This window comes from Mustelus asterias, chromosome 3 (genome assembly GCF_964213995.1).
Source record: "Mustelus asterias chromosome 3, sMusAst1.hap1.1, whole genome shotgun sequence".
NCBI lineage: Eukaryota > Metazoa > Chordata > Chondrichthyes > Carcharhiniformes > Triakidae > Mustelus > Mustelus asterias.
The window spans coordinates 48,873,150-48,888,725 of record NC_135803.1 but is presented as its reverse complement, the minus strand read 5'-3'; the positions used below and the strand labels follow the sequence as shown (position 1 = coordinate 48,888,725).

The following is a 15,576-nucleotide window of genomic DNA, read 5'->3' as shown; positions in this document are numbered from 1 at the left end:
CTATGTCACTGCTGAAAGTGGAGCACCATTTCCTCCTTCATCATCAGTGTCAGTGCCAGTTTTCCCAATTAGAGGGTTTTTTATTCATTCATGGGACGTGGGCATCGCTGGCAAGGTCAGCATTTGTTACCCATCCCTAATTGCCTTTGAACTGAATGGTTTGCTTAGGCCATTTCAGAAGGCAGTTGAGAGTCAACCACATTGCTGTGGGTTTGGAGTCACATGTAGGCCAGACCAAGTAAAGATGGCAGATTTCCTTCCCGAAAGCGAACCAGATGGGTTTTTACAACAACCAACAACAGTTTTATGGACATCATTTGACTTTTCAGTCCAGATTTTTATTGAATTCAAATTTCAACATCTGGTGTGGTGGGATTCAAACCAGGGTCCCTGGAGCATTACCCTGGGTCCCTGGATTATTAGTCCAATGACAATATCATTGTGCCATTGCCTCCACTTAGCTGCAAGCTAAAGGTCGGACTATCCTGCTGCAGCAAAATCTTTGAAAGTCTGCCTTGTCCTGCAGCAGTCTGAATGTTTCCACGTTTCTAGGGTTTAAAGTGTAAATTGATATTGAACAGAAGGGACCCTTGTCCTCTGCACTCATGTCTGCAAAGAACTGGGTCGAGACTGGAGGGGAGGGGTGACCAGGACCGGAGTGGGGGAGGTGGGGGTGTTTACCTGAGTGGACTGGACCAGAGGGGTTTTGAAGGTAGGTGGTTTACTAGGAAGGGGGCTGTGGGAGTGTCCCAGGCCAGAGTGTGTCCTGGATTGAAGGGGGAAAGGGGTGGGGGTTGGAGCAGAGGGGTGGGGTGTATTAGGTCGGGCCGAAGAAGGTGGGGCACTCAGAGTGGAGGGGGTGCTCGGTCGGGGCGATGGGGGGCTGTGTATGTGTGTGGTGTGTGCGTGGGGTATGCTGGGTATTCCCTGCGAGGCTGGATCTAGGTGTGTAGATAGTTGCTCCAAAGTTAGAAGTGTTTTTTTTCCCTTCCATCAGAATAAAACTGTCAAAATAATTCAAAATTAGTGATTGAATCAGCTGGTTCCCAACATTGCTCAATTGTCCAAAGGAAGTTAATACTTCTGGACAATTACTGGGTAAATCTTTACCTGGTAAACCCCAGAGAGATTCCCCAACGCATCAATGAGCTACCCTCTAACGCAGCGCTGGGGAACCAGGAAGCTATGGGCCATGATAGATCCAACCAATCAACCTAACCTCTGATGTAAAAAGGTTTTTCAGGTTTGTCTCACTTTGATGGAGCGTGCGGGTGCGTGCAGAGAAACATAGAAGATCGGAGCAGGAGGAGGCCATTTGGCCCTTCGAGCCTGCTCCGCCATTCATTACGATCATGACTGATCATCCAACTAATAGCCTAATCCTGCTTTTTCCCCATAACCTTTGATCCCATTCACCCCAAGTGCTATATCCAATTGCCTCTTGAATCCATACAATGTTTTGGCATCAACTACTTCCTATGGTAATGAGTTCCACATGCTCACCACTCTTTGGGTGAAGAAATGTCTCCTTACCTCCGTCCTAAATGGTCTACCCTAAATCCTCAGACTGTGACCCCTGGTTCTGGACTCTAGTCCTGTTAGAATTTTATAAGCCTCTATGAGATCCCCCCTCATTTGTCTGAACTCCAGCAAAAGCAATCCTAACCTAGTCAATCTCTCCTCATACATCAGTCCCGCCATCCCCGGAATCAGCCTGGTAAACCTTCATTGCACTCCCTTGAGAGCAAGAACATCTTTCCTCAGAAAAGGAGACCAAAACTACACACAATACTCTCGGTGTGGCCTCACCAAGGCCCTGTATAATTGCAACAACACATCCCTGCACCTGTACTCGAAACCTCTCGCAATGAAGGCCAACATGCTATTTGCCTTCTTTACCGCCTGCTGCACCTGCATGCTTACCCTCAGTGACTGGTGCACAAGGATACCCAGGTCCCACTGCACACTCCCCTCTTCCAATTTATAGCCATTCAAGTACTAATCTGCCTCCTTGTTTTTCCTTCCAAAGTGAATAACCTCACATTTATCCAAATTATACTGCATCTTCCATTGATTTGCCCATTCACCCAACCTGTCCAGATTATTCTGAAGGATCTCTGCATCCTCATCACAGTTCACCCTCCCACCCAACTTGGTATCATCTGCAAACTTTGAGATGTTGCATTTTGTTCCGTCATCCAAATCATTAATATATATTGTGAATAGCTGGGGTCCCAGCGCCGATCCCTGTGGCACCCCACTAGTTACTGCCTGCCAATTTGAAAACACCCATTAATTCCTACTCTTTGTTTCCTCTCTGCCAACCAGTTTTCTATCCATCTCAATGCACTTTTCCCCAGTCCCATGCGCTTTAATCTTGCACGATAATCTCTTGTGCGGGACTTTGTCAAACACTTTCTGAAAGTCCAAATATACCACATCTACTGGTTTCCCCTTGTCAACTTTACTGGTTACTTCAAAGAATTCCAACAGATTTGTCAAGCATGATTTCCCGTTCATAAATCCATGCTGACTCTGTCTGATCCTGCCACTGCTTTCTAAATGCTCTGCTATAAAGTCCTTGATAATGGATTCAAGCATTTTCCCCACTACCAATGTTAAGCTTGCTGGTCTATAATTTCCTGTTTTCTCTCTTCCTCCCTTTTTGAATATTGGAGTGACATTAGCTACCCTCCAATTTGCAGGGGCTGTTCCAGAGTCTATTGAATACTGGAAGATGACCACCAATGCATGCACTATTTCTAGAGCCACTTCCTTAAGTACTCTGGGATATAGATTATCAGATCCTGGGGATTTATCTGCCTTCAATGCCATCAATTTTCCCAGCACCATTTCTCTACTAACATTGATCTCGCTCAGTTTTTCCTTCTCACTGAATCTTGCATTCACCAACATTTCTGGCATTTGATTTGTATCCCCTTTTGTGAAGACAGACCAAAGTATGTATTCTATTGCTTAGCCATTCCTTTGTCCCCTATTATACATTCCCCCATTTCTGTCTGTAGGGGACCTTCACCAACCTCTTTCTCTTCACGTATCTATAGAAACTCTTAGTGTCTGTCTTTATGTTCCCTGCAAGCTTACTTTCGTACTGTATTTTCCCTTTCTTAATCAATCCCTTGGTCCTTCTTTGCTGAATTCTAAACTGCTCCCAATCCTCTGACCTATTATTTTTCTTCGCCAATCTATATGTTTCTTCCTTAGATCAGATACTCTCTCTCATTTTCTTCATAAACCATGGATTGGCCCTTTCACCCATTTTGCGTTTGTGCCAGACAGAAATAAATAGTTGCTGCAGTTCCCCATGTGTTCCTTGAATAGTTGCCATTGCCTATTCACTGTCACCCGTTTAAGGAACTCTCCACATGTGTGTGTTTCTGTATCTCACCTACCTCCTCTATGTTCATTTATGTGACATAACCTTGAGTCCCATTTTGACTCCAGTGTGATTCAACAGATAATGTTTGACAGCTGTACCTTGAACATTAGTTCACCCAGCAACACTTGGCAAACACTGTTCTTAGGAAGCAAGTTCTCTTGGTGTTGCCAATTCTTTTAAACAAAACACAATGAAATGCTGTGAAAAATACTGAGTCACAGCTTCTCAGTTTGTGATTAAAAACTGGACAGTAGCAGGACCAAGCTTACCTGAAGGGTGAAATGATTAATATTCCCAAGTTGATGTAGGTCCTGATTTTCATTTCGACTTTCAACCTGGTGGCCAGCGTTCCCATCTGAAATGGCTGGGAGGCTTATATATATGTATATATATATATATGTATGTATACATTTTGGACCCCCAAATGCCATTTTCCTCTTGGTCTGTCTAACCATCACCAAGTTATTCTCCTGCCCACCAACATAGATAATAGATGCAGGAGTAGGCCATGCAACCCTTCGAGCCTGCTCTGCCATTCATTTTTATCATGATTGATCATCAAATTCAATATCTTGATCCCGCCTTCCCCTCCATATCCTTGATCCCTTTAGTCACAAGAGCTATATTTAATTTCTTCTTGAAATCACACAATGTCTTGGCCTCAACTACTTTCAGTGGTGGTGAATCCCACACATTCCCCACTCTTGGGGTGAAGAATTTTCTCCTCACCTCAGTCCTATAAGGTTTATCCTTAAACTATGACCCCTAGTTCTGGATCCTCCTCCATCGGGAACATTCTTTCTGAATCTACTGTCCAATCCTGTTAGACTTTTATAAGTTTCTGACTCTTCGAAACTCCAATTAATACAATCCTAACTGACTTGGTCTCTCCTCATATGACAAACCTGCCGTCCCAAGAATCAGCCTGGTAAACCTTCACTGCACTCCCTCTATAGCAAGGACATCCTTCCTCAGATGAGGACACCAATGCTGCACACAATATTCCATGCAAAATGCTCCCCCCACCTCCGTCACATTGCTATGAAATGCCAAAATCATCCCCACCCAAAATACTCTATTTTTTGAGGCAGTTGTAGAAATTGAAATTGCAGTATAGTATGGTTAACATATTTGAGAAGAAGCTTACCCACAAGCCTATGTGGTGAAAAAATGGATTAATATTTTAGAAGGGAAAAAAATGATTTAGAATCTCAGTAATGGAGTGGGTTGATAATCCCAGCTGTGACAGTTCGTAACAGATTCTACATGGGGTGAGTACAAACTATGATCAAGAATTCTAGCTTTTGTGCGCCAGTTAATATCTCCCCTTCCGATTTTAATAAACCAACCTCAGAATTGTCCTTTTTGATAAATGGCGGGTTTTTTTGCCTCAATATGCAGTAAATATTAAAATTTCAAAACAGATAATCTTATCCTGATGTTCCAGTTAAAGAAATGTGCGCAGTAATGTGTGTTGTTCTTGCAGAACAATTTCAAAGTCAAGATGTGAACAATACAATCGATCAAAGGGGGTTCTTTTGGACATATGGGACTGAACTGTTGAAGCTACAGGCAATGCAAATGGTGCACAGTGCTGAGAACACAGAAACTGCTACAGCTGGACTAACTAGGCATTCCTGCAACTTTTCCTGCTTGTTAACCATGTTCCAAGCTCATGGCAATCTGCCAGCATCTTATCAATGCCTCCTCTGCAGCATTTATCTTTCCAACTAACAAGCATCTGTTACCAAGCTAGTAGGCGCTCAAGCAGCTTTGCGGCTGTGTCCCATGCTAGTGGCATCATTTATTGCGATTGATGATTCTGTCTGAGATGACCATTGATACAGATGACAATCGATTACCAGTGCTGCTGGCCTACTTCAGATCTGAATTGACATGGGAGAGGATTAATCAGTATGTTCTAATACAAGTTACAGTGGCGTTCTACATACAGAAGCGTCAGATTTCGAAGCGTCACATATGTTTCTGAGACCTGCTGACACAAAAAATGTAGACAGTACAAGCGTATTGTTCCAGTATTATTTACATGTAAAAAGGTCTCAGCTATTAGCTGTGATAAAAGTAAAGTTTATTTCTTCGTCACAAGTAGGCTTACAATGAAGTTACTGTGAAAACCCCCTATTTGCCACACTCAGGAGAATTTAGCATGGCCAATGCACCTAATCAGCACGTCTTTCAGATTGTGGGAGGAAACTGGAGTACCTGGAGGAAACCCGCGCAAACACGGGAAAACATACAGACTCCCACATAGACAGTGACCCAAGCCGGGAATCGAATCCGGTCTCTGACGCTGTGAGGCAGCAGTGCCAACCACTGTGCTGCCCAGAACAGATGGAGCAGCCCTAGATGGTCTGTTGCATTCACCTGTACTTTTAATCCTTTTGCAAATGGTATTTTTTACAACTTTTTTTCATTGTCTCCAAGTCATACGAACAAGGAGGAGGGCATTCTGCCCCTCGAGTCTGCGCTGCCATTAAGAAGATCATGACTGATCAATAGTAACTTCAAATCTGCATTCCACCCACCCCGATAATCTATCACTCCCTTACCTACTAAGCATCCATCCACCTCTGGCTTCAAAGTATTCAAAGACTCTGCTTCCACCACCTTTTCAGGAAAGAGTTGCAGATATTCTCAGCCCTCTGAGGGAAAAGAAATGTTTCTTCTCCATTTTAAATGGATGACCCTTTGTTTTTAAACAATAAACCCTATTTCTAAATTCTCCCGACAAGAGGAAATGTCCTCTCCGCATCCACCTTGTCAGGACTCCTCAGAATCTTGTATGCTTCATTCATGTCGCTCCTGAGTCTTCTAAACTCCAGTGGATACAAACCCAACCTGTCAAACCTTTCAAGCTGAAATCCAGAAGTTGCTGTCAATGATACTTGGCAGTCAATCATGCAGCCTATGGAGAAGCAATCAGTTTGAAATTACTCAACAAGCAAGAAGTTTTCTTTTTATGCCGTTAGTTTTGCTGTAAAATCTCTGGAAAGGTTATAGCCTCTTGAATGAGGTATAACTGTTTTTACTTGCTGTTAAACAACCTCACTGTCCCTGAAAAACTAATTTTGTATTTGTAGAAAGTCAAATTCCTCCATTTACAGAATCACAGAGTGGTTAGAGCACAGCGAAGGCTATTTGGTCAGTCATGTCTGTTCTGGTTCTTTGAAGGAACCATTGATGGACTGCCATTCTCCAATCCTCTCCTTGTGACCCAGCAGATTCTCCTTTTTGGAGAATAATCCTACTCCTTCTTGAACACCTCGATTGAACCTGCTTCCACCACATGTCAGGTGGCAGATTCCTGATCTTTTTCTCGTCGTGTCTCCATTGCTTCTTTCACCAATTACTTCAAATCTGACCCCTCTGGTTCTTGATCCTTCCACCAATTGGGACAGTTTTCCCTATCGACTCTGGCCAGATCCCTCATGGTTTTGAATACCATTATCAAACCTCCTCTCAACCTTCTCCAAAGAGAACAGTTCAAACTTCCCCTTTTCCAATTTACCAAGATAACTAAAGTTCCCCATCCCTAGGACTATTTTCTTGAGTCTTTCCCGCACTCTCTAATGCTGTTCACATCCTTCCTAAAGAGTGGTGCCGAGAACTAAAGGCAATACTTCAGTTAAGGCTGAACCAATGTTTTATACAAGTTTAACATAATATCCTGTCTTTTGTATCCCATGTCCCTACTAATATAGCCAAGGATGCTATCTGCTTTATTCCTTTTGAAGTTCTACATTAGCCTTCTCACAATTCATAATACTTCCAAGCTTTGTGTCATCTACAAATTTTAAAATTCTAACCTGTACACCAAGGTTGAGGTCATAAATATATCACAAAGAGCAGGAGTCTTAATACTAACCCCTGTAGAACCGCACTACAAATCTTCCTCCATTGATTAATCACCACTACTCTCTGTTTCCTGTCACTTCTCACTCATTCAATTTGATACCATGTTGTTACTGCCCCTTTTATTCCATCAGTTAATTTTGCTCACAAGTCTGCTATGCAGCACTTTTGGTCTTCAGGAAGTCCATGTACATCGCATCAATAGGATTCTCCTCAACAACGCTCTCTGTTACCTGATTAGAAAACTCTAGCAACTGAGTTAAATACAATTTGCCCTTAACAAATCCATGCTACTGTTCATTAATTAGCCTGCATTTCCCCAAGCGACTATTAATTTTGTACTGAATGATCATTTCTAGAAGGTTCTCCACCTCCATGGTTAGATGACTGGCCAGTAGTTGCGGGACTCCACAAAGTTTTTTGAACAAGGATGTAACATTATGATCTAAAACGAATCAAATTTTTATTCATTTTAAATATGTTACTTCAGATTCTAACTTAATGCCACATGTATGTCCCAATCATTTATTTTTTGCTCTTTTTAAATTTTTAATTAAAGTGAGCAATATATTTTACTTCCTAGTTCTCTGACTGAGATTACTTCAATGTAATTGGCTATTTTCTTTTCTTTCATGGGATGTGAGCATCATTGGCAAGGAAAATGTTTGTTGCTCAACCCTAATTGCCCTTGAGAAGGAGGTGGTATTTTGTACCAATTGGTACATCTGCAATGCCGTTAGAAAGGAGTTTCCAAGTTTTTAACCCAGCAACAGCGAACAAAGGCAATAATTTTACTAGTCAGAATGTTGTGTGGTTTGGAGGGGAATGTTCAGATGACGGTATTCCTTCATCTGCTGTCACTGTCCTCTAGATGGTAGAATTTGTGGCTTTGGAAGGTGTTGGCAAAGGAAGAGTGGTGAGTTGTTGCAGTGCATCTTATGGAGGATACACCTTGCTGTCACTGTGCAGTGGTGGTGGAGGAAATGAATGTTTAAGATGGTGGCTCAAACAAGTAGCTTTTGCCCTGGATGGTATTGAATTTTGTGTTGTTGGACCTCCAGGCAAGTGAAGAGTATTCCATCACACTCCTGATTTGTGTCTTCTAGATGGTGAACAGTCTTTGGGAAATCAGCTGGTGAGGTAATTGGTGCTGGATTACCAGCCTCTGAACCTGCTCTTATAGCCCACAATATTTATAGAGTTGGTCCGGTTCAGTTTCTGGTCAATGTTAATCCCCAGGATGTTGATGCTTACCCTCTGTGATGACATTATTGTTGTTGGATGCCTGGACACCCATTTGAATTAAGACCTGATTTAAACTGACATCGGGAAAGGGAAAATTCACATTACAGAGATGAGTAGATCTTTGCGGACATCTTTATTTGAGATCAGTGCCTCTTTTGCAGGATCTGAGCTATTTTCTAGACTAACATAAGTAAGATGGCGAACAGGAAGGCAAAGGGAAGTCAGTGTCTTTGTATTACAGAATAGGAATGCCCTTTCCAAGAATAGAGAGTTCATCAACTAAAATTTGGGTGGGGTAAATAGAATATCATCTCCTCCGAGATTAGTTGTATGTCACTGCCCACTAAGATAAACCAGTGGACACATTCGAGCCTGCAAGAGAAATTAAATGTTAACATTTAATTATTTATACTTTGTGTTTTTATTATAATTTTAATAATTTGGTGTACATCAGTATCTGACTCTTTCAACTTGTAAGCAATAATACTACTTCCACCCCAAAAAAAATCAAAATCGAAGTCTCTGCCTTGATTTTTGCATCATTTGTGTTTCTTTAGCAACATGAGACACTCGCAAACAAATGTTGTGATGAGTGATTGATAGGCACAGCTCGAGTCTTTGTCAGCTATTTATTCCACTTGATTGATCAGCATTATCAGCATTCCCCTCCCATCGACAACAACCACATCTGCCACAAAAGAAATTAGCGCGTTTTTCAACTTTTTCATATCGGAATCCCAGATAAGAGATTGAGTTTTGTGAGGCCTTGGGACCTGTCGGAGTGAAATAGGCGGTGTTAGAGTTGGGGGTGGGGGGAAGCAGAAAAGTGAGAGAGCATGCATTCAGTAGAAACCCTGTCTGTGTGATGTGGGCTCTGCGTTTGGTAAACAGTGGTAACGATAATCTGGCATTGTCACTATAACGCTGCAGGACTTTAGCTTGCTTATAAGGTAGTTGAGATGAATTTTTGCATGGATCTGTATTTAAATCTGAAGAGTGAATTTTAATAAACGCTGCACAGGATCACTGGCTTTCAAATTGCCAGCTGATTAAAACTGGTGGAAATGAGGTGAGGCCTCACACCTTCTGAAAGCCAGCTATTGTGAGGTTGTTTGTTGACTCCTGGAGGAAGAATGGGGAGTGGAGAAATTACCAGTCAGAAGTGGGAGGCCTTCTAAGGCTGGGAGCTGCACCAGTTGCTGGCCAGTCTTCAAGAGATGTAGAGGGGTCATTGATGCATATTAAAAAGGGAGGAGCAAGAGGAAGGTTCCAGGGGAAGTGAATTCCAAGAATTGGGCACGAGAGGTGGAGAGACAGAACCACGCAGTCTTCTTGTGGAGGTGGAGTGGTACGGAGGGCGGGAGGACCAGACAAGGGTGGTTGATTAGTAGGAACAGCAAGAGGATCAGTCTCTGGGGGTATATGACGGAGAAGTACACAGTGGGAAATACTCACAGGCTGCTTTGTGAAACAGGACCTCTGCCTGGAGTGTGTCTACCAAACTCCTGCCGTTGACGTCTTAACACCAGTATCAGCAAAGGGGAGTCTCTGTATGGAGGCAGTTTATGTGCCCTGTTGCAGGGTGAGCTGACACCCGTTGGGTTTAGTGAACACCCATTGCCCAGGACCCTAAAGATTGCGATGATACTGAATTCTCAACATCTGGTTCTTTCCACAGACCTACTGGTGACATGTATAGGGTTTCCCAGCCAGCTGCCCATCGCTGCATCGATAACGTGACCAATTCCTTGTTCAGGAGGGCCAGCACTGCTGCACCAAAAGTCAGGTGGAGATGGCTGTCTGCTACGGAGCCACTACTGGAATTCCCCTCAGTGCAAGGTGTTGACGAAACACATGCGGCCATCAAGGAGCCTCATGGGCGAGCCAGTGTTCTTAATAAACAGGAATATACAACAGGAATTCTATCAGCACACAACTGGCTGATGATCACCATAAACAGATTCTTTAGAATTGTGTCAGGTTCCCCAGCAGTAGCCATGACGCTTACATACTTTGACAGCCCAGATGCCGCTACTTGTTCTGGCCCCCATGTGCCTTCCAGGTTTGATTCTCTGGGACAAGGGATACCCATAGAAGACATGCCTGCGCACACCTGTGAGGAATCCAAACACAATTATTATTATCATTTATTTATTAGTCATAAATAGGCTTACATTAATACTGCAATGAAGTCACTGTGAAAATCCCCCAGTCACCACACTCTGGCGCCTGTTCAGATATATTGAGGGCCACTTTAGCATGGCCAATGCACCAAACCAGCATGTCTTTCGGACTGTGGGAGGAAACCGGAGCATCCGGAGGAAACCCACGCAGATACAGGGAAAACATGGAGACCCAAGCCGGGAATCGAACCCGGGATCCTGGCGCTGTGAGGCAGGAAGCAATGTGCCTCCGTGCAAAGGTGGAGAAGTACAGTACCTATCACGGGTCTATCCGAGCAACCGTGAGCAGGTTATTGGACTGCTCAGGTTGAGATTCAAGTGTCCAGACCATTAGAGTGGAGCCTTTCAGTATGACACGTGTCTGTCATATTGTGGTGCTCAGCGCAGTCTAGCACTACAGAGAGGAAGGCCTTGCGTAATGAGGACCCCATTGTTTGCCATGCCTCACCCCATGAGAAGGGTGTGGAGCAGACTGCTGAACCGGCAGCACAGGAACACCTTGTATTGGTGGTAAAGAGGAACGAGCAATGCTTCAGGGACGCTTGAAGCTGAGATAGAGGCCCACTGCCCCTTTGTTCTGTGGCTTGGGATGACCTTGGCAGCTGTCTTTTGGTTGTCAGAGGCACGGCAGGCCCCAGAATGCTGTAGGACTCCTGCGGAGGTACAGGAGCCTCCTCTGTCACCACAGCTGCTGATGCTGGACACACTGGTGGAGAGGCTGAGGTGATGATGTGGAGATGCCGGCTGAGGAGCAGCTGTCCACACTTGGATCCCCCAGATGTGACAGACTGCCACTGCTCTTCCCTTGCGAGTAAGGGAATCACATCCTGCTGACTTGAGATGGATGAAAAATCTGCCAAAGCCATTTTGCACCTCGCTGCTGTGATGAGCTCATGGACAGTGCAATGGCACACAGATCTGCATGCATCTCCGCCATCCACTGACTGCCCTGCTGGGATCTGACTCAGGATGATCGCCAATCTCTCGATGGAGAAAGAATGTGCACACACCCCGAGGACATGGCAGCATCAGTGGCCAGGACGCACTCTTCCATCATCTATCTATGGTTGCAAATAGCCACTGGCAGCTCCACTAGATATTCCTTCACCTTTTGCAATTCTAACAGGTTCAGTGTTGCTGACACCAGAGGCCCATTGTCAGCCTATTTGATTTGATTTGATTTGATTTATTATTGTCACATGTATTAGCATACAGTGAAAAGTATTGTTTCTTGCACGCTGAACAGACAAAGCATACAATTCATAGAGAGAGTGCAGAATGTAGTGTTACAGTCATAGCTAGGGTGTAGAGAAAGATCAACTTCATGCAAGGTAGATCCATTCAAAAGTCTGACAGCAGCAGGGAAGAAGCTGTTCTTGAGTCGGTTGGTTCGCAACCTCAGACTTTTGTATCTTTTTCTCGATGGAAGAAGGTGGAAGAGAGAATGTCCAGGGTGCGTGGGGTCCTTAATTATACTGGCTGCTTTGCCGAGACAGCGGGAAGTTTAGACAGAGTCAACGGACAGGAGGCTGGTTTGTGTGATGGATTGGGCTACATTCACAACCTTTGTAGTTTCTTGTGGTCTTAAGCAGAGCAGGAGCCATACCAAGCTGTGATTCAGCCAGAAAGGATGCTTTCTATGGTGCATCTGTAAACGCTGCTGAGAGTCGTGGCTGGCATGCCGAATTTCCTTCGTCTTCTGAGAAAGTAGAGGTGTTGGTGGGCTTTCTTAACCATAGTGTCAGCATGGGGGGACCAGGACAGGTTGTTGCTGATCTGGACACCTAAAAACTTGAAGTTCTTGACCCTTTCTACTTCATCCTATTGATGTAGACAAGGGCATGTTCTCCTCTACCCTTCCTGAAGTCGATGACAATCTCCTTCGTTTTGTTGACATTGAGGGAGAGATTATTGTCACCGCGTTAGTTCACCAGATCCTCTATCTCATTCCTGTATTCTGTTTTATCATTGTTTGAGATCCGTCCCATTACAGTGGTGTCAGCAAACTTGAAAATTGAGTTGGAGGGGAATTTAGCAGTCATAGATGTATAAGGAGTATAGTAGGGGACTGAGAACACAGCCTTGTGGGGCATCGGTGTTGAGAATGATTGTGGAAGAGGTGTTGTTGCCTATCCTTACTGATCTTAGGGTTTGTTGGGCCAAGCTTTCCACAGTCCTCTTACTATCAGAGGCCTCAGCTTTCAGACAGCTGCTTTGGTATCAATGGTGTATTTGCCAGCTTGTGACCCTGAATCTAATCTTGAGTGTTTACCCAGTGAGGTGAGACTATCTGCACTGGTGGGGAATGAGAGGAAATTATCTGATACTGCACCCTCTGAGAGTTTCCCTCCTCCTCTCCAGTGGCGGATTTCAGGCCCCCACTCTCGCTGGCTGTCCATACTTCTGGAGTGCCATGAGAGAATACAAACAATTAGGGGATTAAGGACTTCACATCTCCTCCTGTCCATGCCTTACATTCTTTGGAGGATACAAAATGTCTCCTTATTCTCTTGGGTTGAAACTTTAGTTTTGCTATCTGCAATGGGGTAGCTGTCCTGCGATCCAGGACCTGCGCGACATGATGGCACAGTAGTTAGCACTGCTGCCTTACAGTGCCAGGGACCTGGGTTCAATTCCAGCCTTGTTTGACTGTATGGAGCTTGCATGTCCTTCCCATGTCTACGTGGGTTTCCTCCGGGTGCTCCAGTTTCCTCCCACAGTCCGATGATATGCAGATTAGGTGGATTGGACATGCTAAATTGCCCCTTAGTGTCCAAAGATGTGTAGATTAAGTGGATTTCCCATGGTAAATATGTGGGGTTACAGGGATAGTTTGGGGAGAGAGCCTGGGTAAGATCATCAGAGAGTTGGTGCAAATTCAATTGGTCAAGTGGTCTTCTTCTGCACTGTTGGGTTTCTATGATTCTATGGGTGGGATTTTACGGCCTTGCTCATCCCAAAACCATAAAATCCCACCTGAGGTCAAAGAATCTTTTCATGGTCTGCCTCTCATCCGCTCTGATTCTCATGACGGGCGGGATAGTAAAATTCCGGCCTATGACTCTTTCTCTGCTGACATCAGAGGTTGAATATTAGGGAGGCCTCCACCTGGTCTTGACACATTCTTTATTATTGTGCATCCATTCCTCCTGCAAACCGAAGGGAGGGACACTATTCGTTTTCCCATGAAGACCCACACAACACATGCTGGGGGCAACCATTTAGCCCATGAGGAAGGTTGCTCCTGAGTGCCTTCTCCATGTGTTCACTCTCCAGGGATGTGGTGATGAGCAAAGATGGGCAGCCGGCTTTTGCTGAGATGCTAACATACATTGGAAGGGACCTGCTGCTGCCCCATCCCATATGGCACACCTGCCCACATTGCCACCTACAAGCCCCATAGGGAAGAATGGTAGGAAGGGTTTACCTTGGAAGTGCAAAGGACATCATTGAGCTCTGTGCAGCACTGTGCCCATCTTCATCCAGGCTTGATTGCACATGGCAGGTCTCTTCTTCCTGTGCCTGGGGAAGAGGAGCCTTTCCCTTGCAGCCTGGAGGAGACGTAGCCAAAACATGGGACAACTCAATGTCCTCCCCCCAGCATGTTTGCTTCAGCCTCCTGGTCCACTCCTTGAGTTTGTAGGGACTGTTGCCTCCAAGCACAAAGGTGAAGTTGTGGGCTCTGGAGGCAATGGCTTTTTGGAAAATGCCACTGCAGTTACTTATTGCAGGGTTGGCACAGGCTTGAGCATTGGATGGGCCCCATTCCTCCAGGTCATTAATTGGACGGTTTCCACATGATCAAAGCTGGCCAGCACATTTAACTCATGCGGCAACTGCACCCACTTGTAATGCTGCTGCCAAGACTTGGATTGTGTGCACACAATTCAGCCCAAGTTGTATGGATATTGTTCAAAGGCATAATAAATGACTTAACAATTTTCTGCACTGAAAAATTTGCCCAGTGCTCTAATGCGCTGTTGCAATTACATAATTATGTGTCATATGTTATTTTATGTTCATTAATCTACCAGCTGGGTCCTGCAGCTTTCTGGAATCTCAATCATTGAACTTAACAATGCTTGAACGTCTTGCAGCTAAACTCTTCGACTTCCAATTGGCTTCTGAATGATTAAAATCCTCCCTCTTCATTTTGTTCCTTCTCCAGGTGCCTCTTCAGAGAGTGTTAACTTGCTCCCTGCACCCTATGGATTATCAAACTGGACCTCTGGACTCCTGATGGACAACGGATATGACAGTGACTTGATCTTCAGGTTTGATGGCAAGCATGCTGCAAAAATTCCAGATGGGGTGATGCCCAAAAATATTTCGGACCAGTTTACCATCACAACATGGATGAAGCACGGACCCAGTCCAGGACTGAGAGCAGAGAAGGAAACCATTCTCTGCAATTCAGATAAAACAGGTGCCCTGCCTTCCTTGAGCAATTTGTGTAGCCAGCTGTTGCATGACTTGTGAATAAACCGATATTAAACTTCACTTGTTGAGGCAACCAGGCTGATCCTGAATTTGCCTGAAGCCTCTTTCCTTGTGTTGATATAAACTCCTTGAATTTTGTGTACCTGAATCAGTGTTGCAGTTACCCAACTCCATTTTAGTGACATGTTCCATGCTAATATGTTCCATGTCCAAAGATGTGCGGGTTAGGTTGATTGGCCAGGTTAAAAATTGTCCCTGAGATGCGTAGTTAGCGGGTAAATATGTGGGGGTAGGGCCTGGGTGGGATTGTGGTCGGTGCAGACTCGATGGGCCGAATGGCCTCCTTCTGCACTGTCGGGTTTCTATGTATCTATGTATAATACAAATCCAAGTGACAGAGATGGGTTTGATAGAGCAGCTGTTTTCTATGGGTTA

General features: G+C 44.5%; 1 protein-coding gene across 1 annotated transcript in view; it reads left to right on the top strand.

Annotated features, from left to right (window-relative positions):
* The window catches only part of clstn2a (calsyntenin 2a), a 253,987-nt gene that overhangs the window by 143,532 nt on the left and 94,879 nt on the right, over window positions 1-15,576 (top strand). Inside the window, exon 8 of the mRNA XM_078210106.1 lies at window positions 14,870-15,127. Within this exon, the coding sequence (XP_078066232.1) occupies window positions 14,870-15,127 (258 nt within the window). The remainder of the gene's footprint in view (window positions 1-14,869; window positions 15,128-15,576) is intronic.